The sequence below is a fragment of the Phaseolus vulgaris genome, chromosome 1, assembly GCF_051622355.1.
Source record: "Phaseolus vulgaris cultivar YP4 chromosome 1, ASM5162235v1, whole genome shotgun sequence".
Classification (NCBI taxonomy): Eukaryota; Viridiplantae; Streptophyta; class Magnoliopsida; order Fabales; family Fabaceae; genus Phaseolus; species Phaseolus vulgaris.
Window position 1 is genome coordinate 44,868,961 of NC_143498.1, and position 26,536 is coordinate 44,895,496.

The window sequence follows — 26,536 nt, forward strand, 5'->3', positions numbered from 1 at the left end:
GTATACTGAAAATTGTGTGTTCTTGCAAAAATTTTATAAGCTCAATTCACCCGTCCCCTCTTGAACTTAGACACTAATAGACCCAACACAGATCACACGCAAGTTATCAGTAAGAGAGAAGCCTAGATCACGAGGGTCCATGCGTGTAGAGTGGATGACGCGTTCAGGCGTAACACGAATGTAGAGCCCCTGGAAAGATATGACTCGTGAGGGTCGCGTTCCAGGGGTGAGATGCATGCATGGCACGTGAACAACTAGGACACTCCCAGAGGCGGGTGACCCCAGAGATCAGGTGCACGAGGAGGCACCCAGGTGATCACCCGCCAGAGGTTGCACTCCAGTTAGGGACCCCACGCGCTAGGTTATCCTAAGATTAAGGTAACAATAGTGTTGGGCCCGCCCCATAAAAAAAAGCCAATTTCGGGTAAAGAGGAAACCCTAGTTTCAGTTTATAAATAGCAAGGTAACAAACTTGACAAGGGGCAATTCTCTTGCGCCGCTAAACACACACACAGTAGCAAGATTATACAGTTTCGGTGTTTCCTAGCCCTAATACTGACTTGAGCGTCGGAGTGCAAACGACCTCTAGGACGCCATTTGTCTTTGTGTTTTCAAGTATTCATCACAGGAAAGGCACGTGTGAATGCAAGGATTCTGGACGTTGGAGTGACGTAGGCGCACGAATGCGTTTCGAGTCAACCGCCAGGAACAATAAACATTATTAATATTATAAATATTATTAAGTATTGTTAATATTATTAATATTTTAAATATTAATATTATTAATATTATAAATAATGTTAATATTATTAATATTTTAAATATTAATATTATTATTAATAATATTATTAATATTATTATTATTATTACTAATTAATATTAATATAAATATTATCACTAATATCAATATTATTATTATTATAATTATTAAAAATATTTTGTATGTAATACTTTATATACGAATGCAATCTGTATGTAATTTTTTTTAAAAAATTTTAATATTCTAATTTTTTCTTTAATTAAATTAAAAGAAATAATTAAACTCAAATTATTTTTCTAATTTAATTTTAACAACGTAATAAATCTTAAAATTATTTTAATTCCCTGTATCCGTATGTAATGTTAACTTTACAAACAAATCTGAATCCGTATGTAAAAATTCATATGTAATGCTCACTTTACATACGAATCCAAATTCGTATGTAATGCTTACTTTACATACGGATCCAAATCCGTATGTAATGCTTACTTTACATACGGATCCAAATCCGTATGTAATGCTTACTTTACATACGAATCCAAATCCGTATGTAATGCTTAATTGTACTAATAATATTAATAATATTAAAACTATTTAGAATAGTAACAATTTAATAACATAAATAATATTAATAAAATTTATAATATTAGAAATATGAATAATAATAATTTAAAAATATTCTTACAATATTATTATCAATAATATTAATAACATTAAAAATATAAATAATGAAAAACTTAATAATATTAATAATATACGTAATACTAATAATATAAATAATAATAATAATAAATATAATTTATATTTATATATAAAGGGGATTCTTTTTTTAAATGATCTCAATTCTTTTTCTATTTTATCTTTATATCAATATTTAATTATTTTTCATTATCATGGACATTGTGTCATTTTCTATTTTTTTCTAAACGATTTGGTATATGTGGAGGGGCGGTTTTGAATTGAAAGAGAGGTGGATAGGAAGTTATTTTTTTGGATATGTCAGTCATTTTCTATTTTTTTAAATATTTACTAAATAACTAAGTATCATTATAATCGTAAAAAACAATTATCAATCTTAAATTTGGAGTAGTTTATCAAAGCTGGAATTACACGGTTTATTAACCGTGGAAATATTATTACGACGTGAAGTAATTTTTTTTTATATCTTTATCTTTTTTAAAAATTATAGTTTTTATCTATTCTTATTATTTGGTTTAATTAATATCTTTTATTTAATTTTTAATATTAAACATAACTATATATAAATGATAAAAATAAAAAAAAAGTGAATGTAGAGACAGAATAGCGCTTGTCCTTCGTTAGTATTAATAATACTAATAAAATCTTTTTAATATTAAAATATTAACTATTTTAATAGTATAAATAATAATAATAATATTAATAATTATAATACTATTAATAATATTATTAATATGAATAATATTAATAAGATTAATAGTATAAGTAATATTAAAAATATTAATAATATGAATAATATTATGAATATTATTAATATTAAAAGTATTATAAATATAATAGTATTATTAATGTTAATATTTTTAATAATAATAATAATAATATTAATATTAAGAATAATAATATTAATACGACTAATATTATCAATATTAATATTAATAATATTATTAAAATTAATATTAATAATGATATTAAAATTTAAATTAATAATAACAATATTATTAATAATTATATTAATTATATTAATATTGATATAAATAATATTAATATTATTATTACGAATAATATTATTGTTATTAATATGTATAATATTATTATTAATAATATTAATATTATTATTATGGATACTATTATAAAAAAATATTAATTTTAATATTAAATTAATATTATTTATAATAATAATAATATTAATAACATTAATAATGTTAGTAATACGAATAATATTATTATAATAATTAATAATATTAGTGAGATTAATAATATAGATAATATGGATAATATTAATAATTATAATAATATTAATATTTATAATAAAATTAAAAATATTAATAATTATAATAATCATAATGATAAGAATAATTATAAAAAGTATAGTAATAATAATATGACAATAAAGTTTGTTTGATGTTGTGATTATGAGTTCTGAAGTCCCTAGATTCGAGTTTTTATCAGAACCGTTTATCACTAATATTAATAATATTACTAATATTAATAATAATTATGAATAATAAAAGTGATAATAATGTAAAATTAAAAATAAAATATGTAGAATTTTCTCTGGATTTGTCTAGGTAAATCTCTTACAGATTTTGTTCTGTTTGATAATTCATTCGTAAATGTTCATTTACCGGTGAATTTTTACTGTTAGCTACGGATTTTTGTCCTAGTAAATCTAATTTATCCAATTTTTTTTAGTGCATATTCAGATTTTGTGATATTTAAGATTTAGGGTTTTTTATGTAGTTAGTGCTTATAAATTGTGAGATTGAATTGATCAAAATTAGTTAGTATAAATATTTTCTTTTGTTATGACAACATTATATAATATTAGGAGGTATGCTGTAGTTTTGATTGTTTTTTATTTATTATTTAATTCATCTACAAACATTAGTTTATAATGTTGTTTTGTATACTATTTGAATCATTCTTTAATTAAGATGACTTAGGAGAAACAACAATTACTCCCTTAACATAACACTATCTTACCCTAAACCTTACCATAGGGACCTTCTCAACAAAACTCTTTTAGACCTACAATTCACTTTCTACCTCTTTCAGGGATTAATATAAATGTTTACTACATAAATAATATCTTGTATCTTTCATAAAAAGTAAATTATATACCAAACTTCAAATATCCTCTCTATAAGAATAATCAAATAATAATTTAAAAATTTATCTTTCATCTTATTTTAAAACCTATTATTATAAATAATGCAATTGTAATACTACACAATATAATATTAGTTCTTCTTCTTCTTTTCGTAATATTTGAAAATCAGTAAGAAATTTTAACAAATTAGATAGATATTTAATTTCCTCCCTTCAAAATTTATATTTCCTAAATAAGACAAATATTACCATAACTCACTTTTCCTCTTACGAATTTTCTTCATTTTTATCTGTTCAAACATTCTAATGAGAAAAGTCTGTCTCGGCCTCGTATAATATCGGGTGCTAATTGGACTTGCATTTAGTAAATATTGCTAATATGAAATGTTAGACCATCTCATGTATATAGTCACTAATTGTTCTTCCGTAATGCATTTTAGGTTGAAAATTAACTAAATTATAAGAATAAAATTATTTTAATATTTTTAATTTTACACTAATTTTTCCCTTCCATTAGCGGTCTTGTGACTTATTCAATGTTTGGTCAAGAGTTAGATTTTCTTCTCATCTTTTGATATTGATAACTATTTTCTATAATCTACACTACTCAATAATTAATTTCTCATTCAATAACCTTGTATATTTCATATTAAGAAATGTGTATGTAACATATTATTATTATATTTGTAAAACTGAGTGCATGGGTTGAATAAGATGTTTTATTATATGTTGTTGCAATTAGACTTTTGCATTTGACCCAAATATACTATAATCACATTGACATGATCGGGTGTTTGGCGTTCAAGTTACGTACATTTGATTTATTCAAAATTTGTAAAGAAAATTCAAATTCAAATTCAAACCTCTTGAAATGAATTGAACTGAGAAAGTCAATACAAAAGTCATGATCGATCCCAGTGTGTAAGGGTGAGCAACAGTCATGCTTTTGGTTAAATTTTAAATTAATATATTTCTAAGGTGTTCTTTTAAGAGCAGTGTTATTATTTTGTTGTAAATTACTATACACATGAATCACACAAAAGACACGAGTCATTATATCATTCAACAAAGTTAAATAAAAAAATTATTATTGTGATATGTGTCTTTATGGGAATTAGGAATAAAATTTAGCTGGGTGTGGAAGGATGAAGAGGATTCAGGGTACTCGGTTCGTTCAATCTATAGTTTTTAAAGGAAGTCTTGCATCAATGAAAGTTTGTTTTTGTTCAAAGATTTTTGGAAGATTAAGCATCACCTTCAACTCTCTTTACTGTTTGGAGGATGTTGGGTAATTCGATTGCTTCTAAGGCTAATTTGGTGAGATGTGAGGTTATAGTTGATTGCTCATCCTATTGTTTATGTCGGAATGAAGTTAAGACTACAAAACACTTTTTTTTAATGCAAAATAACTTGGTTAGTTTGGAGTCAGTGTTATACTTGGTTTTGGATGGCGTCGATAGATCATTCTGATTCTAGTTCACATTTCTTACACTTTATTTTGTGCAATGATCCAGACTATGTAAACACCGCTTGGGGAAGCATTTGGGTTGCAATCATTGGCGAGATTTGGAGGCACAAGATTAATTACATTTTTAAGGGGGGAACGATTGATCATTCTGAAATATTTTATTTGGCTTAATTAAAGGCTTGGTCTTATTACTTCTTATTTTGCTTTTATCTTGTTTTTCCTTTTTTGATTGGTTGGTGTCTTGATCCATTGACGTGTTTGATGTCAATTTAAAGTCTATGTTAGTTTTTGGTCGTGTTTGAAGGCTTGATGGTAGTGTTATGTTTAGGTGTTTTCTTTGTTTTTGTGTTGGCTGGTTCTGACAAGGTTATTAGGTCTTTCTTTTGAGTAATGCAGTTGATATTTATATGGGTTGGATTACCCCTTAAGTGATTCATATTTATTTATTTATTCTTGTTTTCAATAAAAAAAGGAATAAACTTATATCTACTATTCGTGTTGGAACAAAATGTGTGACAATAATCATTTCCCTTTATCCAATTAATCTAATCAAACTTAAAGGAAAAAGTTACACTTAAAAAGTGTTAAATTTATAATCATTAGTACAAAATATCAATATGACGATCCAATATAAAGATGATTTTTGCAAACCATCATTAAAAAAAGTGCAGTGACAAACTTGTAATTATTTAGCATTAAACGACGGTTTCATTCTAAACTGTCGTTATAAAAGTGTCTGTGAGGTTTTTAACGAAGGTTCCACCTTGAACTGTCGCTATAATCGTTAATTGGTTGATTTTTAAAATCCCGCGCTCCCACTTCTTTGTTTGCACCTTCAGTCTTCTTCACTCCTTCATTCTTCTTTGCCTCGCCTCCCTCTCCTTTCTTCTTCCCCTCTTCATCGCACCTCTCCTTTCTTCTTCCCCTCTTCATCACACCTCTCCTTTCTTCTTCCCCTCTTCACCGCACCTCCCTCTCCTTTCTTCTCCCCCCTTCACCGCACCTTTCCTTTCATATTCGCATCTTCCCCTCTCCTTTTGGACTCACCAGCGGAGTGTCGTGCCGTTGCACCCCTCGACCGCACCGCTGCACCTGCGACCAAGCATCCAAGATCCCCAACCCCCGCGCCGCTGACGTCTTCTTCTCTCCTCCCTTCTATGTCATTCAACGTCATCGGTGATCGTTGCATCTCTCCTCCTCGTGCGTGCAAACAACTGCCTTTGTCGCCAACCCTTCACGCTGGCAACACCTCCGCATGCCGACAACATCTAAACCCTAAACCATTATATAATGTTAGTTAGTATTAATTTTATAATAAATATTTGCATGTATCTATGTGTTGATTAATTAGGAGTTTAGGGTTTGTGGGAACTTCATTTAGTGGATATTTGATGGAGGAGTTTTGACATTGAAGAAAAGAGTGATAAATTTGGAGTTGGAAAAAATTAGCATGAAGAAACTTCAAACGGTCATAACTTTTGATAGAGAAGTCGGATGGAGACGTGTAAATCCAATTAGTGTGTAAGGAATTTTGTGGATTGCAAGAAGAGTAACAACAAATGGGTATCCAAATCAACAAGTAAATATTGATGATGAGGCCAATAACTGGATGTTTATAAGCAAGGAACATAACAAAGAGCTTTGTCATCAGTTAGTATCACAATTTCTTCAAGAGCTAGGATATGAAGAGTTATCTATTATTGTAATTGATCCATCTCTATTGCTCCACCAACTATCATCACAACAACAATAAGGAGTAGTAAGGGTATGAGATTCTTAAAAAACATTCTCTAGGGTGGTTTGGTTCATTTATTAGCAAGCCTCAATATTATGACATTGCAACAAGTGTTAAGGGTATTGGTGAACTTACAACAATGACTCATAATTGACTTATACTGAAAGTGGATCATTATGTAGAGTGTAGAATGAAAAACCTCCTTCATTGTTCACCTTAGACTAGGGTGATGTAGATGAAAAAGAGAATGTGTTTTCTTTAGTTTTGTAGTGAGGGAGGACATGATTTTCTTATTGTATATATGAATATGGGTTGGGGTACCCCAAGTACTCCATATATATACATATAGTTTTATTTTATTGATAAAAAAAATAAAAATATATAGTAATTTATTTATAATTATTTTAGATCAAATTTTGTTGTTTTTATTATCGTTTCTATACAAATGTCCAAGTAAAAGATGATTTAGCAAAAATCAAAATAAAGTTTTCCTAATAAAGACAAATAAAAAGATGATTTAACCATTAAGGTTGAGTTAAATATGTCTTGTTATTAAGATGAGTCAAAGATACTTTAATTAGAGAGAAATAAAAAATGTCCTATTTGAGTTAAGTTAAAAATACTCTGGTGAAAACAAATATAAGAATGTTTGGAAAATTTGACCTAAAAGACATTTTGATTGAGTGAAGTCAAAGATTTTGGAGTGAGGTTAAATGCGAGAAGTCATAATTAATAGATGACAATTTTCTCAATTAAGGTAAAACTAAGCATGCATTGTCTCGATTGAGATTGAACCAAGATGCTCTAACTTAGACAAAGTTGATAATGTTGCTGACACCAAGTTGAAAATACTTGACTAAGATTATTAAGTTGATGATAGTCTTACTAAGGTTGAGTCAATGATGCTCTATCAAAATTCGACATCTAGCAAAATTTGACATGTGGATACTCTAGTCAAGGTTTATAAGAATATAGTTTGTTGATATCTAGATACAATAGTTGAGGTAAAATTGGAGATGCTTTAGTCAAGATTGAGCTTAAATTGTTGTAATAAGAATTGAGGTGAATTAATCCAGTTGGAATTGAATTAAAATCATTTTGATCCAGTTTGACTTTAAATTACCTTGACCAAGACCAAGTTAGAGATATGGTAAATGGGGTCAAGTATAAAATATTTGTATGTGATTTAGAGAAAATATTTTGAAATAGTCATCTTATAGTATGCATCCTGGAAGGGTGATGGAACCGAAAGATTTATTGTCAAATTTGCATACAAAATTTTGTAGAGCAACAACTAAGGATAATTTTGAATTTAGGTGTTCAAGTACCTTACAAATTATGTGTGTTGTGCGTAAAACATAATGAATAAGTTCAACACTTATTCTTTGAATGTAAAGTATTTAACTCAACATGGTACCTATGCAATAAATGGATGTGGTTAACAATAACGACACAACCAAACTAACAACACTTTCTATCAATTTTATATGATAGGGTTGAATAATAATGATAACATGATATGGAAGGTTATGTGGATGACACCAATGATGTGCATTTGGGAATACATGAATAATGTGATGTTGAATAATGCTGATAAAAAAAAATGAATAATGTGATGTTAAAGAGTGCAAAAGTTGGAAGGAAATATTTGGTACTGAGCAACTAAAAGCTTAAGCTTCAATAACAAAACAAAAATCCAAAAGCAAAATTTTCAACCTCTGATTGGTGTATGTGTCCAAAAGACAACATTAAAAGTATACACAAATAAACCTTAACCATAAGGCCAATTACTTGAAATTTAAAACATTGTGGGTGAATTAGATACTATGGGTATGAAAATGCATACTAAGATTGAGAAACAAAAGCATATGATGTATATGGTCAAATAGCCATAGATATAGATGAGATACACATGGAAACATACACCTACGCTAGCTTATGATATAACACAAAAGGAAAACGTATATGCAAAACAATATGGTATTGGATTACTAGATTATCTGTTAGGATGAAAAATTCAGAAATATTGGGCTTAGATGAAGGCTTATATGACAAATATATTTTGAAAGTAATATATATTTGTTGAACCAAGTGGTAAAGCTTTGAAGAATCCAAACCCTTTGAAGGATGTTGAAGCCTTGGCTGAGCTTGTTGTTGCTGTGCTGTTTTAGTTTAGTTCTGGGGTAGTTTGAGTGTTGTAATCCACCCCTTGATTAAATCTAAAGCATAAGCATTCTCAATCTTTTTGAAAGTAAAATGTTTTTCAAATTAAGTTAAAACAACCGATTGTTTTGTCGAAACAACCGATTGTTTATACTTAAATGTTTTGAGAAAAGATTGAAAACTGTTTTTCAAATGGTTGAACTGTTAGAACCAAAACAACCGATTGATTCGAGGAAACAACCGATTGTTTGTTTTGGTACCATAACAGAAAAACTGTTTTATCTTTGACTGAGCTTTAAATGATTTAACTGCTTACGCTCCAGTCTTTAAATGCTTTGACCAATCATTAAATGCAATAAAAGAGTTTGTTAAGATTTGATAACAAACAACATTTTTGAATATATTCAGAAAAACAGATTTGAGTACTAAGTTTTTTAATAGAGTTTTTGAGTTTTTCAAAGAGCTGAGATTGCTTAGAGTTTGTGATTGATCAAAGTGTGTGGAATAGGATTCTGCTTGTATTGATTTCAGATTATCTTCTGTAACAAGTGTAATCCTTGTACTCTGCTGAACAAGTTTCGTTTCTGTGTTTGCTGAAATTGGCTGTGTGTTCTTGAGGGGATCAAGATCAACAATCTTAGTGTTGGTGTGTTGGCCAAGAAGAGTGTGTGTCTTGAGGTGTTCAAGGTTACTTTCTTGGTTGTGGTGTAAGTAATCAAGGTGTGATTGCTTAATGAATTTTCTCAGAGGTTTTCTGAGAAGACTGGATGTAGCTCTGGATTTGGAGTGAACCAGTATAAACATCTGTGTGCAATCTCTCTATCCCTAACTCTTTAAATTCAGCTTTGTTTGTTGTTTGCTGGTATAAACAACCGATTGTTTCTGTGAAACAACCGATTGTTTTTCTGGTATTGTTGGTTTTGATTGCTGTTTTGGTAAACTGAATTTCTTATCAATTGTTTCTTGAGATAATTTCATTCTTGTTTTAAAAATTTGCGAAAACCCTCTTTAAACAATTCATCCCCTCTAGTTTAAAGTCATTCATTCTAACAATATTAAGTTGCTTACTCCATCTAAATGGTATTGCAAAAGTGTTGAATGATAATCAATTTTGAAAGATAATTTTAAACATCAAAACTTTGGACATAATGGAGGGCATGAATAGAAAATCTTCAACTGAGAACGGTGCTTAGGAAGCATAACAAGCATTCAGACATGGTAAGTTTCTGAATATCTGAGACTCTACATACCTGTATTAGGACCTTCCTATGCATGCAAAGAGTAACTATAATAATATAATGAAAATTGCAGAAGAAAAAGAACAACAATCCATGATATGTGCATGTTTTATGTGATTTCTAGACAAAAATGCATGTCAGGATCAAATATTTGACAACAATGTGTGGTTTGTGGGTTAAGAGAATTTTATAATTGTATCACATGTGTGGTTTGAGTGGAGAGAAGAATTGGAATGAATCATTTTATAACTGAAAAATAAATTAACATGTGATTAGTTCGATTTTGTAAATTTGTGTACGTTTGAACATCCCTTTATACTATTTTTTATATATAAAAATTTATATACTGATAAAAAATATATTATAAACCATACCATACAAGAAGAAGATATGGTATAATGTCTCATTTTTTACGTTACAAAACAAACATTTATTTTTCATTCAATACTATCATTTATTTTCCTCGTTGTTTTATCCCTAATTAAGAGTCTTTTCAATAAAAAAAATTAATAAAAAACACAAACAAAAATTTTAACCCTTTTACAAAATGAGATACAAAATCAGTGTAATCTCTCAAAAGCTATATCTATATAACAAGAATTATTCCCCTCTATAATACCTAATAAAGATATAAGGTTTTTAGTATGATTATCCAAACTAAATCAACTTGTCTTGTAATTTAAAGATCCGATCTTTCTGTCAAATCCAAAATCATCAATCTTGTGCAAATAATTTCTCTTGAAAGATTCCCGATTATTTTTCTTTTCAATTGTGATTTTATATTGCCTTGTTTATGACTAAGGGTTCTATACAAGAATCTTATTTTCATTTGGGAGTACCCCTTTTTCTCATGTTTATTGCTAATTAAAAAATAAGTCCCGAAATACCGTAACTGTTTGACAGTTCGACATGCTTGCATGCTACGCGGCGTTTATTCTGCTTTTTTGTTCATTTAATGCTAAAGAAATAAGGACCGAACATACCAACAGTGTTATGTACTTTTAAGTCTTTGAGAATTGACATCCGCTTTGTTTTTTAAGGCTACGGACTTTTATCTTTTTTATTGTCATTCTTGATTTCCTCATTATAATAATATACAGTTTTGATATAATGAATGAACTTTAAAAGTTAAACCTAAAGAAGATTCACAGTTTAATTTTATATCATTAAACATATTTTTATTACTAAATAGATTTAAAAATATTTTTTATAGAAATAGCTCACCATAGTTTATATTGACTATATTGCACACATTTATCAGCTAAAAAACATAGAATAATCTATTGACTTGGCTAATTTCTTTGACATGAAAATATATATTATTTGCTAGTCTACTTTTCTTAACAATGCTAATAGTTTATCCAACAAAGTTTTTTTTTTTGTATTAGATATATAAAAATGAAATAAAAAAGAGTTTCGTTTTCAAGCTCTGAAGTTTATGTAACATGTCACTTTGTTGAAAAGAATGCTTTATCTTTGGAACATAATGTTGTCTTTTCCTGAACCATCAAGTGAATTAAAAAAGAAAATCACCCAGGGATAACAAGACTCAGTCGATTAATATCGTTAAAAATCTCATAACAGTAGCGTCGTTAAACAACACTGAGTCATTATATATAAATTATATATATCTAATTGGAAAAAGTTCAATATCTGGATTGTTAAGCCCTTGGAGGAAACAGATTTTGGACAAGAGGGTGTTTTGGTGTCTTGTTACTTACTTTTCTTTTGATGGTCAATGTTGTTTAAGCTAGTTAATTGTCAATCTTCAACCATGCATACCCAGTCAACAGAACAATTCATCAACCACAAGAAGCACCGGTCAATTGATCAAATAACTTCCTACCAACGTATATTATACGTATATATATTGGGGTGCTACCACGTAGCTTTCACCATCTACTCAAAAAACTCATTTTGTTCCAATTCCTCATCTAAACACTTTAATTTTGCTCCATTGATCAGTGTTAGTTTAAAACAGCTACAAATGGCATTGTCTTGCAGTACGATCCTCTTCGCAAGTCTACTAATCATCTTCACCACTTTTCTTGCTTTTCCTCAATTTGGAGTAGCATGCAGAACATTACAAGAAGATCAGTGGTTTAGGCAATGCAACGGGATTTTGTTGCAGGCCCTTCCACGGGGACCTGTAATGCCATCAAGTCCAGATCCAATTCGTCCATAACAAACCTTGAAAGTGCATCCACGGCTAGTTGAAACAAGCACATTCTTGCTCTATTTTCATAACTATTTTCTTGCTTGTGCTCCCTGAGGAACTGCATCATCTTGGGTTCCCATGCAAGAGTACATAGCTGATGTGTATTATACTTTTTTTTTTTATATTCTACTTTAATTGTAATCTAATACAATTCTTTAATTGAAACTATTAAGATCTGGGGACAATAAAATCTCTAACTAGTTATATCAGCATTATGTTTTTTTATCTGAAAAAAACATATTATAAATTGGAACATATGGGATATGAAGTATCCCAACAAGGAAAATATATAGAAAACCAAAAAACAAGACATGTTCCCCTAACTGTGACACATACACCTAAATTGCACACCCTTCATACTTTTATTTTATCAACAAAGAATAATTAAATTAACATGAATACTTCGGGAGTCACAACCCTTATAAAAGTTCCATCAACCTCTCCATCTCTCCATACAAACCTCCAAATACTTAAATAAAAAAAAGAAACACATTGCTCCCTACACATTCAGAACTGCAAATTATGCAGTACGCATTAAAGAAACATGCATTCTCCCTTTCATTGGTTGTCCTTGTGCTTGGGACTTGTCGACCTTTGTGAGTGCAACATGATCACCTATGTTCCTTACACGATTATGCTTCAAATGCTGCATAATAATTATGCACTATTATCATATCTCCACATCTAGGCCATACCAAACATCTTGTTTGATTAACCGGTTCCAAAAAAGAAATCGCAACGCTTGCTTAAACCAGCCCAACACCTGCTGCCACAGCATTCATACTGATAAAGCCATATTGAGCAAGTGCCTAAGAATTCTATAGATCTAACCTCCTTTATATGTAACTCCCTTAAAATTCTCCCTTTAGTGTTCTCACAGTCTTTCCATTATTTTCCAGCAATTTACGCTATGCAGATCCTTCATCCAAATTCATCCTTACTGTTTTTTTCCTTTCAGTTACTTTGGATGCCATATCTAATTTGTTGGATTCTGCCAACCTGCAACAGAACCCTTAAGCCCAAACAGGTACAAGTATGACTTTCGCCCAGAGCTACTGAAAGACTTTGATTTGTAAGAGGTTGACTTGCGTTTAAGCTATCCCTTCTTCCTAATATAGCTTCCCATGATAGGCCACCTCCCAGAACAGAACCTACTTCAGCTGCAATACCCAAACTATCAGCAAGAAACTGTCTCTAATATTATGTAAAATCAAGCTTCTCGCTCACCATAATAATATATTTGAAACAAAAATATCTGTGTGATCGACATTTGCAACCTCGACAAATGATAAAAGAAATGAATGCAACTTTTTTAAAACAGTTTACACATTTGGGATGTGTAAACAAATTTTTATTCTTTGAAATATGGTGAAGTTAATTTAGTTTTCTTTTTTTTCTTAGTTTTGATCTTCTCGTATTAATTTAAAAGTAGGTAATGATTTGCATCAATATTCATGCTATGTTAACAAACCTTACATGATGTAAGGGTAAGGGATGCCACTACATGGTTGGGACAAAAATTACTTCAGCTTATTATGATGGAGCAATGAACATGTTGAATGAATTTTTTTTTATCAAAAAAAAAAATAAATTTAGTGGGACACTTTATGGATGTCCCATCCATTATAAAACAACAGAATTAAACAAAAAAACAACAGAATTATGCAGTAAAAACCTGCACAAAACCCTGTTGACAGCCCTAAAAAAAGAGCTTGAGGAAACCTGCATAGAACCAAGGCTAGACAGCACCTTACTGCTTTGATACACTTTGGATATGGCAGGCAATTATGCTTCAATCACAGCAGAACCATTACCATTTACAGTAGATAAAGCAGCTGCAGAACCAGAAGAAAGCTGCATAAAAGCAACAGAATAGTCATCAGCATATAAGACCCAAAAACAGAGTGTAGCTGCAAGGAAGAGCAGCGTCTTGAGAGGCTACCCTGATGGCCCTGCATGAACACCAAAACTGTCTTGACATGGAATCAGATTTGGATTCCAAAGCATAGCAAAGCCAATACAGATTTGGATTCTAAGAACCAATCCAAAATACTCCAGATTGGGTTCTAGATCCCAAAGAATAGCACCAAAGCCATCTGATAAGGTCTAAAGCACAGGAGAAAAAAAACCCCAACAGCAGCCCCTGCTGGAACACGCTTTTCCAAACTGCTACTATGTTCCAGAGAAAACGATACCTTCTATATTACCTGTAGCTTTTAATGCATAGCTCCAGATTCAAATGTCAATCCGAAAAAGAGAACATCGATCTAAGTTGTGTTAAATGGAAGATTTCTTCCGCCTCAGGTTTCCCTTGTTTAAAAATGATTGAATTCATTTGTTCTCAGATGACCCTCACAACTGCCATCCACATACCCTTCGAAATCAGATTCGGCTTAGCACTCAAATGACCCAGATAGAAATTTTCAAAGTTAGTATTCAAATCCTTATTTTGAACGAACAGGATACCTACTCCTCTATAGCACATTGACCAAACCTGAGCAACGTTGAGTCATCTCTTCCAAACCTTGGCACATCTCACAAGCGACTGAATCAACAACCACCCTTCTCTTGATCAAACTACTTCTAGTTGGCATTTTGTTCAAGAGAATCCTCCACTCAATAGAAAGAACATTGGGAAAAGTTTTAACTTGCCAAAACTGATTGAAGATGCCACGGTACTCATTAGAGACATGAATTGCTAGGCACTTGTAAGCTGTCACAGAAAACTCCCTGAGATATCTTCCCCCATATTTATTTGTACTGTAGCCCCCCTATTAAAGATACAAGTGGAGATATTTCGAAGCATATCTTCTTCTTGTATAACTTCCCAGACAAACCTTGCATTGAGAGTGGTAGAGGAGCCACTATGCATGGTATGCATGAATAGTGGATTCCATGCCGATGTGGATCCTCATAATAGAGCATAATCTTTTATTTTCCTGAATTTAACTTGAATTTAGATATGGATAATGTGGGTTTTGCGACAAGAAGTCCAAAGGAGTCCATCCAGAATCCGTCATGTGACCCTATAAATATATAACATTGATGAGAAGTTCAAGTTGTTGTTTAAATGTTCTTGTAACAAAGGAAGGGGATATAAGACTTCTTGAAGAAAGTTAATATTAATTTTGTTTTTTCTAATTCTTAGCTATTTTTTATTTATTTATGTCTAATCTTTAATTTGTCTTTTCTTATTATAGTCTTTATTAACTTTTATTTTACATTATGTCTCTTTAACTAGACCTAGAATAAGTGTATTGTTTGTATATATTCAAACTTTTTATTTTGATCTAAGTAAGGAAAAGAAAATAGAAGAAATATTATTTCTCATATCCTTTGCCTTCCTTTTTCTCCTTTATTTTATCTCAGTTTTTTATTTATAATATGGTTGCATTTACAATATTTAGGAAATTATACTCAACAATTCAAACCTGTTCCCCGGCAACGGCGCCAAAAACTTGATGACTTTTTACGGCAAGTGCACCGCGTTTGTCAAAAATAATAATTGTCCCTAAGGACGGATATCGATCCCACAAGGAACAGTGAATTATCGAGTACAATAATCGTTAAATATAAAAACAGAACAATTAAAAGAGTTTTGAATTAATTGTGTTGGCATTGATCAATAAGAAAACAAACCAAGAATTAGTTGTTTCAATTGGAAAAATAAGGATTAGTTTCATCTCTCTCACTCTCAAGTATTTTGATTAGCATGTCAATATTAAGTTCTTTGATTGAAATTGATGCCCGTATAAAAATCATTTATATCGATTCCTCGCATATAAAATCCTTAAGAATGTCCCCTAACTATCGATCCCTCGCATAATTATAAGAACAACTTAGAACGAAGCTCAGACGTTTAATAGCAATTAACATTTCAAGTCTATTCCTAGCACTCAAATATGTTAAGTATTGTTGTTTAGGTCCGAACCCTAAAAATACCTCCCGGTCAGATTTAAGATTCTCAATTTGTCACGGAAAATTAAAAGTAAAACAACAATACCAATAATCAATCAAGAACTGAATATTAATATATAAAATATCACCTCAATACATAAGAGTTTGAGCAGATTACTCCCAATTCCAAAGGGTAGAATTAGCCACGCATACTTCTATCACCTTCCATTCTCCCAATTGGGTTACAATTCACTCTATGGTGTTTTCCTCTCAATCTGGCACCCTAAGGTTGAGCCTCTAGCCCTCTATTTATCTTAGTTTTCTAGGGTTAGGTTGTTTATTGTGTCGCGCTAATGGGCTAAATGATAAAACATAAAAAAGCTCAATCTTTCTTTGCATTTTTTTTCCATTTTGGGACCTTCTATCTTTATCTTTTTAGCTCAAATCATTCATCTTTAATCCAAATCTCCAATCTTCCTTAGAAATCTGCAATTAACACCAAATTTGGGAATAAAATACTCTTATTCAAATAAAGATCATAAAAAATGTAAAAATGTATAAATTCATAAATTAGGGATTATTTTATATGTAAATTAACAATAAATCCTCATAAGTGCCTATATTTTAATATGAAATATTACTAAAATTAGACACTTATCAATCCCTCAAAAAATTTTGGTTTTCCTTACCATGTTACTTCAAAGACAAAAGTGCAGTCTCAACAAATTGGTTGTACTATTGAACAATATCAAACATTGTTAGCTCTCTTACAACAGTCCAAGCCCAATGCAATATTTCTAACCAAGTCTCTATTATTCCTTTCAACATGACAACACAATTTGGTAAAACTTATTTTTTCCTCCAATTCTTGGATTCTAGATAGTGGTGCTACTAACCACATTTGTTCATCCTTAACTCATTTCACTTCATATCATCAAATCCTATTTATGTCAAATTACCAAATGGAAATCAAGTCATTGCCAATTATTTTGGAACTATTTTTCTCAATCAAAATCATATCATCGACAATGTTCTATATATTCCTTGTTTAAATTTTAATATTCTTTCAGTAGCAAAATTGATCGACAATTTATCTTGTGTTCTTACCTTTGACTCTAATAGTTCACATTCATGACAAAAACTCCTTGAAAATAATTGGTTCAGCTACGATGCAAGATAAACTTTATATACTCAGGATCCCATTCTATCAAAAACTTCAAATCAACCCCATCAAATATGCACATAACATCAATATTGTTAATGTCAGTGATAGTGATCTAGAAACCCTTTGCCATTTTCGATTAGGACATGCTTCTAACAAATGTATTGATGTTATAATGACTGAATTTTCTTTTGTTAAATATAACAAATCAATTTTTTGTGATGTTTGTCATTTTGCAAAACAAAAAAGACTTTCATTTCCTATTAGTAAATATAAATCTAAAAAATGTTTTGAATTGATTCATGTAGATGTATGGGGACCATACTCAATACTATCAATTCATGTTCATAAATACTTCTTGACCATAGTTGATGACTATTTGAGGTACACGTGGATTTTTCAACACCTGTTTTAAATTATTCTTCTCCTCATGAAATGCGTTACAAAACTACAGAAGATTTTAATAGATCAAAGGTGTTTGGATCTTTGTGCTATGTTAGCACTTTGTCAACAAACAAAAAAAATGATCCAAGAGCATCAAAATGTGTTTTTATTGGTTTTAAAAGAGAGACAAAAGGATGTGTTCTATTGAATATTTAATCTAGAAAATTTTGTGTCTAGAGATGTTGTCTTTTATGAAAATGTTTTCCCACATCAATGGGTTCAAGATACTAGCAGTGAAACTAACACTCCTAACATTTATGATCAAATTTTATTTACTGAAGATCAACCTCTGTCTTGAGTCAGCCATTACAAGTTATTCTTGCACCTCGTAATAATGCTGAAAACTTAAAATAATAGTCGTGAGTCATACATTGAGGTTCTAGAAGAAGTTTTTTTCCATATACACCAAAACCTCAATGAAGATCATGACACCAAACAAAATTCTGAATCATATCAGCCTGTCCGAATGAGTACCAGAATACAAAAACCACCCGAGTATCTAAAGGACTATCATTGTAATCTTAATGTTTCTAATACATTTTCAAGAATTAAATATCCTTTGAATTTTGTTTTTTCTTATAACAATTTATCACCTTCTTACACATCTTTTGTTATGTCTCTTTCTTCACATGTTGAGTCAAACACTTATTTTGAAACTGTGAAACATGATGGTTGGAGAAAAGCTATACAATCTGAGATATCTACTTTGGAGTCAAATCAAACATGGGAGACTGCTCTTCTGTCTCTAAAGAAAAAACAGTCATAGGTTGCAAATGAATATTCAAAATAAAATATATGCCTAATGGGACAGTTGAAAGGTATAAATCAAGACTAGTAGCAAATGGATACACATAAATAGAAGGCATGGACTATCTTGATACTTTCTCTCCGGTAGCAAAGAAGACCACCATAAAGTTGCTTCTTTCTCTAGATTCTATCTATAACTGAAAATTGAAACAATTAGACATAAACAATGCATTCTTACATAATTAGATACCAATTTAACTACCAATTATTTAAATTCTAAATTTGGCCGCAAAAAATTTGCTAGCTAATTAGATATCAATTTATAAATTATTTATCAATAATAGAAACTAATTTAGAAACAAAAAAAAATAATCTCTAATTTAGTCAATATAGTAACTAATTATTATTTTTTTCTAAAATTGATTTCTATTCAATGATTTTTTTGTAGTGTTAAGTGTATGTGGGGTCTTGAAAGTTCAATACTAATCTTGTATTCTTGTAAATGAAATGTGTTTTTTTATCAATCAATAAATAAATGAATTAAATTTTTTTTTTCAGCAAAGAATTAAATAAATTAAATGGACACTTTAGGGGTGTCCCAACCCTTATACAAACCCACTAAAAGATGGGCTAGGAAAAGAGAAAAAAAAAAACAAACAAAAAGAAAACTTACCCTCTTACAACAACTTATAAAATCCTGACAACAAAACTAACATAACTTATGCATCCTCACAACCTTAAACAAGACAACAGCATAAGAAATAAAGCTAACCGCCATAGCCACTTTTACATCCTGTCATCATAATGCATCACTACCTGGTAGTATTGTATTGATTACACACATGTTAAGTTTCCAAAACACAAGTTTTAATTCTACATGCCGTACTCACCAAAATGGTTCGTCGCCTACTGCACAATCCAGTTTTGGTTTCCAAAATTCTATCTTCTAATGCCATCCTAATTAGCTAGCTCCTTTAGCAGGACACCACTCAAAAGATTCATCAGTTCAGAATTGATAAGAGCTTGAACATATCATTGCTCTAGAATTCTCCCAATGCCCCAACTTCCATCAACATTCTACACTCTTTCGCTCTCCATAATCCTCTAATATCTGATGATATTAGCTTGTTGTCCTCCCGTTTTCCTGCACCAAAAGAAGACACCTTCCCCACCTCCCCAGTAACATAGGTATTGAAAAACAATTTCATCCCATTGGTCTTAAGCATTTTAATTATAATTGTTGCTACAACCAACCCTGCATGCAAAATATTGACAAAGATAGAAAACATTCACTCTTCATTCACCACTATGTGATAGTAATATTTGATGATATTTAGCTTATGTCCTCCCGCTTTTCCTGCACCAAAGAGAAAAACACCTTCTCCACTTCACCAATAACATAGATATTCAAAAAAGAGATCCATCCCATAGGTCTTGAGCATTTAAATTTATAATTGTTGCTAGCAACCAACCAAACATGCATAATATTGATTAAGATAGAAAACATTATCTAGTTGCCATATTAATGCATGTTAAAGGGGATAAAATTCAATCGGAAAAAGAAGAAGTGACTTTCCTTTCTTTGTGTTTCATCCAAACTCATGATTGTACTTGTGCCAAAGTGAAAATTTTCCCCACATCTACCTCAGTAATAAAGCTGTAGAAAACGCAGAATGAGAGATTTCCTTTTTTTTCCTCCAATTTCCCCTTAGTCCTCTCCTTCCTTCTATACTTTCATTTGTTTCTTCATATTGTGTTTCTCCGCGAATGCCCTCTTCTATCGTCCCTTTTATAGTTGAGTTCTCGCAATTATTTTAAAAATAGCGTCGGAGACAATTGAACGATGCTCCCTCTGACACATTCATACTGTTCTTGGTCTTTTATACAGAGCTTGTGCATGCTTCAGACAAGACAGCACTAGCCACAAAGAAAACATTATGAGCCTGGCTGCACGTTTATTTAGCTGCAGTGTTTCATATAGTTTTATATGATAATAAAAACTGTTAAAGAATATACTATTAATTATTCTATGTACTGTCTTCCAAAATACCAGCAGGTGATCACTGTCTCGCTTATGTTTATTCTTGGGACTTCATTTATTTGATGATGGCGGCTATATATCATCTACAATGATATGTTGAATATGTATACGTACGTATGGGACCTACCAGCTGGTAGTTCAAGAAAATCAATGTTACATTTGCATCAGTTGAAAGTTGATGAGGTATATATGTATGTGTTTTAGTCAGATCATTATAAGCTTATCCTTGAAATTAACAGTAGTAATTTATAAGGGTTCTTGTTACGAACGAGTTATTTTATTTCTACTGTGATTTGTTTTTTTTTTTTTTTTAAAGATTGATTATAAAATTTTTATTAAAATAGGTGATGATTTTTTTTATATTACTTATCTTTTCTTTTTAATTTTAAGGTTTTCTTTTTCATTTTAAGGATTGGTTTAGGGGTTTATAGAGTTTGAAAATTATATATAGATAACAGGTTTAACCACTTACATTTGAATATTCTTTTACAAAATTGTTTTTCATGTTTAATGTTCCAATCCATTTAATATGAGTATTATGTAACAAATCTACTAGTTTATTTTTTTTTTGTGTATGGATGAGTATTTTTTTTATCAATAAATAATAAAATTAATTAAAATAAAATATTTTAAGCCCTGTACAAAATATGCTATGAGCCTTATAAACCAAAAGTTACAAGCCTTATAAACCAATAGTTACATCTTGATTACTCAATAAGCTAATAAAAAAAGTACTTGTTGCTGACAAAGGAACTAGACGCCATTTGTGCCAACAGGAAATGACTTTTTGATAATAAAATTTGACATGTTCGCACGCAACACGGACGTTTATTTTGCGTTATTTTTCATTTTATGTTCGAGAAATTAGCAACAGCCAAACATGGTGTTGGAGTCTTTGACATCTGCTTTCTTTTTCAGCTAAATGTTCATGGTCTTTTCATAGTTTCAAAATGAAAATAAATATTTACCATCAGAATTCTTTAAATTCTATATTTTAGTATTACTATAGTTTACACAGAATTACAATTAGTATGTACACGTAGTCAAAACAAATTTCTAATATTTCTAATAGCCTTATAAAATATATATTTAATAAAAATATTCATATTTAAGTCCACCATTTTTATTAATTTCTTAATTCATGATGCTGATTCAATTATGCAATTCAATTGCTTTAAAAAATATGTAATTTAATTTACATGAATGCTTGTTTTACCTTTTGAACCAGTGACGAATGGTGCGGGGACAATTACCCGTACTAGATTCTTAATTCTTTCCTTCAAACACTTTTTCTTCCTTCAAAAAAATTAGGTATTACCCCATAGTCAATAAAATCTACTAATTAATTTTTCTAAAATGGTAAAAAATAAACAGTATATTATTTACCCAATTATATATTTACCTTTTGCAATTATTTTCGTTATTGACAATCAAAATTGTATACCCAAATTTCTAAGTATAAAAATGTGTAAAAGACAATTATAATTTAGACAAATTTAAATATTTAATTTTTTATCGCAAAATTATATGATTTTAGTGAAATTTTATAAATATTAAAAAATATTTCCCCACTAAAAAATTGTCTACAGATCCACTGTTTGGAATATATGTATAATCTCTTTACATAAACCATTTGTGAATTAACAAAATTTCACCCAAGGATAACAAAAATAATGGTCTTTCTGATATATGAATATGACTTGGTCAATATCTATTTGGAAAATCATATATATCGAAGAAAAGGTTTAAGTTGAATATATGAATTAATGGCGCTTTCTAGGCAAAAGGGTGTGTTTGAGTTCCGACAAGAGGTGTTTTAGCGTCGGATTTACTTTTCTCTTAATCCTGAATGTTGTCTTAGCTAGCAACTTCTTAATCTTCAAACCATGCATACCCAGTCAATCTACACAATTCATCAACCCCAGAGGCACTGGTCAATTCAAAATTTCGAATGTTTCCCTAGCTAGCTATATATATGTGTTTAACACGTACCTTATTCCACCAACAAACTCTCATTTTATTTCAATCTCACATCCAAATTCAGCAGTAAGAAGGAGTTCAAATTGATCAGTTAGTGTGAGTTATAGATATGGCATTGTCTTACAGAAAGGTCCTCTTGATAATGGTACTAATCATCTTCACCATTTTGGTTGCTTTTCCTGAATATGGAGCAGCAGGCAGAGCGTTACAAGAAGATGAGTGGGTGAGGGAATACAATGGAATATTGTTGCAGTCTCTTCCACGGGGCCCTGTTAAGCCTTCAAGTCCAGATCCAATTCGTCCATAACCTTCAAATCTGCATGCATGGCTAAACAAACACGTTCTTACTCAAATTTCATAACTATTATTTTTACTAGTGCTCCCTCAGAAACCATCAAAATTCATTCTGTTGCCTATTTTATTATTCTTTGGTATTTGTAATCAATGGAAACTGTAATTTTTGTTTTACTGTAACTCATAAGACTCTGTGAAAGTATAATCATGAGCAACGTCTATGCATTATCTTTAAACCACCCGTGCCTAAAATAAATTTAGATTATAAGAGGCGTTTTGTTTTAGTTATAATATTATAATATAATTTGTTTTTTTTTTTATTTTTTTGAATTAAATTTGTAAACTAAAATTTATAATCAAGCATTTTTTTTAATATTTCACTCAATTTTATTTAATTTAATCACCCATTTGCGATATAATTGATGTCAAATTAAGCAAATTTTCTTTTCACTAATATAATAACAGTAAATATTATTAAGATTTTTAATTATTTATTAATACACTTTACCTTTTAGTTCCTATCTTTAAAAAATATTTATTTTAATTCTTGTACATATTTTTATATTTACTGTCAGAAAATAATTAAATAATAATTAATTTAAAGATAAAAAATAATTAATTATTATATTAATTAAGTTAGATGTTTATGTGGTTATGATGGTTTAGTAGTTTTTATTTTTGGGATTTGTAATGTTTGATCCATTGTATAATTGTGCGCGAGGTTAGGTTTGGAATTGAAAGGTGTTGTGTGACCGTATTTGTTCTTTGTTTATGGCCTATTTAAGGGGTTTTGAGCATTTTGTATATGGGTTAGAACACTCCTGAAGTGTTCCATTTTATTTTATTTATTCATTGTTGAGAAAAAAAATTAGTATCTAAAATAATTTCTACTCTTAATAAAAAATTATAAACTAGATTCTAAATTGACTTGTTCTTTGGTTTCTTCATCTTCCTCTCCTAGTGATCAGTTCGGGAGTGTATCTGTAAAATGTTTTCCAACTCTCTAAGTGAGTATTTATATTCGAGTGCAATTAATGTTGTAATAATGAAGTACATTTTGTCTTGGATTTTTTTAACGGCAAAACAAAAATGTGAATCACTTCGGGGATAGTTCAACTCTTATACACCTTGGACTAAAAGCCTCCAAAATAAATGGTTTAGGGTTTAGGGTTTAGGGTTTAGGGTTTAGGGTATGGCAAAACAAATTGTCCTTCCAATATGGCAGATCCCAAAATATTGCCCTTTTGTTCCAATTATGATATTGTCCATACCCAGACAAAGATTCAAATGGACCATCTGTCACTTTTGGAAACTCACCAACAATCTCCCATAATTCATTTCCGTTTAAGGCATAAGGTGGGCCAACAATTTCAACTCGATTTTTAAGAAATCTCCTCTGACTTCTCCTGAAAGGATGATTGGTTGGCAAAAACCGTCGATGACAATCAAACCAAGAACTTTTACCACCATGCTTAAGGGTGAAGGCTTTTGTGTCCTCCATACAATAAGGACACACTAATTTCCCTTTAGTCCCCCACCCAGACAACATCGCATATGCTGGAAAATCATTAATTGTCCACATCAAACAAGCTCGCATGACAAAATTTTCTTTTAATGATATGTCATAAGTGAAAACACCCTCACTCCACAATTTTTGGAGGTCATCAATTAATGGTTGCAAGTATACATCTATTTTTTTTGTTGGGTTGGTAGGACCAGGTACAAGACAACTTAGAAACATGTACGGCTTCGTCATACACATTTCAGGGGGTAGGTTATAAGGAGTGACAAATACCGGCCAACAAGAATATGGTGATGCTGAAGCTTGGATATAAGGAGTGAATCCATCCGAACACAATCCCAACCTTACATTACGGGGTTCAGCTGCAAATTCAGGATATACACTATCAAAGTGTTTCCAAGCTTTCCCATCAGATGGATGTCGCAAAACATCATCATTAGTTCTGTTTTCATAATGCCATTGCATTTGCCGTGCTGACTCCATTGACGTATATAGTCTTTGTAATCGTGGTATGATAGGCAAATAAAACATTCTTTTTATCGGCACTCTTTTGTATGTTTTGATGTCACCCTTTGGAGGAAGGTACCTGGGAAGACCACAAAATTTGCAATCATTTAATTCAATGTCGTCCTTGTAATACAACATGCATCCAGCCTCACAACAATCAATCTTGATAGCCTTCAAGCCAAGAGTAGAGACAACTTTTTTTGCTTCATAATAAGTCTTGGGTATGCAATTCTCTGCTGAAGCTACATCAAGTAACATTTCAACGAAATAATCTAAACATTTTTCACTTGTGTGCCAATTGGTTCTAGCGCCCAAAAGCCTTATGGCTATTGACAATTTAGACTCAGTTGCTCCATCATAAATGGGTTGATGAGCAGATGCTAACATATCATAAAACTTTTGTGCTTCAGCATTAGGTTGTTCTTCTACATCCTCGATAACATTGACATAACGAGTTCTTATGTCACTTTCTTGCATGTATGCATTGTTCACCATTTCGGCTAATGACCCAAAGTCATCATCACGCCTAATGTTATCAAAACTGGTAGATGCAATGTTTAAGTTAACCTCATTTGTCCTTACTTCTCCGTGATAAATCCATACCTTGTAGTTTGGTTGAAAGCCATGTTGAAGGAGATGACTCCTAATATGAGAAGGTTTGAGAATTTTCTCACAACAACATTTCACACACGGACACCTTACCCCTCCATCTGGTATGTATGAAACTTGATTCATTGCCTTAGAAACAAAATGATGAACGCCATCTATGAAGGGTTGTCTCAATCTTCTTGAAGAATCAAGCATTTCATACATCCAATCTCGGTCCATTGTTCTGCACGTTCATCAAGAAGTACGAACACTTGATCATATACTTTTACCCTACACACGATCTAATACATGAATCATGTGGATATCATTGTCCAATGCACTGCATATCTCACATATTTGAACACCGTTGAGAAACTGCACGAGGCTCATATAAAGGCGCGACAACACAACATACACAGTATAAGACAAAACTCAGGCATAAACTCAAACTCAAAACAGAACTCACAAGTAAAATCAATAATACCAGCAACCACAGCTCAATAATCCAACTCAAAAATCAGTTCAATAATCCAAATCAAAAATACTCAAATCTGAACCTGAGTAGGAGACTAGGCAGGCGGACGAAGCTACGCAGCGGAGGAGGAGTGACGACCGCAGAGTCAGACCTGGACGCGGAGGAGGGCGACGCGGCTGGACGCGGAGGACAGCGATGCGGAGCAGGGAGAGCTGGACGCGGAGGAGGGCGACGCTGAACGATCGAGAGCTGAGGCGGAGGAGGGAGGAGGGAGACGCTGAACGATGAGAGCTGAGGCGGAGGAGGGAAGAGGGAGACGCGGAGGGAAGAGTGAATGTTAGGGTTTCAATTGGGGAATTGGGGCTGTTGGAAAACCGGGAACCAAATTTTTTTTTATATAATCCCAGTATGCGTCGGCCAGGTCCGACGCATACTTTAAAATATTTAAAATCAATTCAATTTTTAAAAAATAAATTAAATTCTTTTTAT

The 26,536-nt window shown here is 31.2% G+C and overlaps 1 protein-coding gene across 1 annotated transcript; it reads right to left on the bottom strand.

Annotated features, from left to right (window-relative positions):
- Positions 1–19,680: 19,680 nt before the first annotated feature.
- Positions 19,681–25,812, bottom strand: LOC137816048 (uncharacterized). The gene is made up of 4 exons (XM_068619150.1): positions 24,227–25,812; positions 22,786–22,977; positions 21,898–21,977; positions 19,681–19,895 (listed from the first exon to the last, which is right to left on the bottom strand). Exons 1-4 carry the CDS (start codon positions 25,810–25,812, stop codon positions 19,681–19,683), a joined length of 2,073 nt encoding a protein of 690 aa, XP_068475251.1.
- Positions 25,813–26,536: the final 724 nt, after the last annotated feature.

Coding starts and splice junctions, on each gene's coding strand:
- LOC137816048 (XM_068619150.1), bottom strand. CDS start 25,812: ATGGACCGAGATTGGATGTATGAAATGCTTGATTCTTCAAGAAGATTG. Junction 22,978..24,226: donor CCATTTGAATCTTTGTCTGG/GTATGGACAATA, acceptor CCATGCATGCAG/ATTTGAAGGTTATGGACGAA. Junction 21,978..22,785: donor ATTATCAAGAGGACCTTTCT/GTAAGACAATGC, acceptor ATTTTTTTGAAG/GAAGAAAAAGTGTTTGAAGG.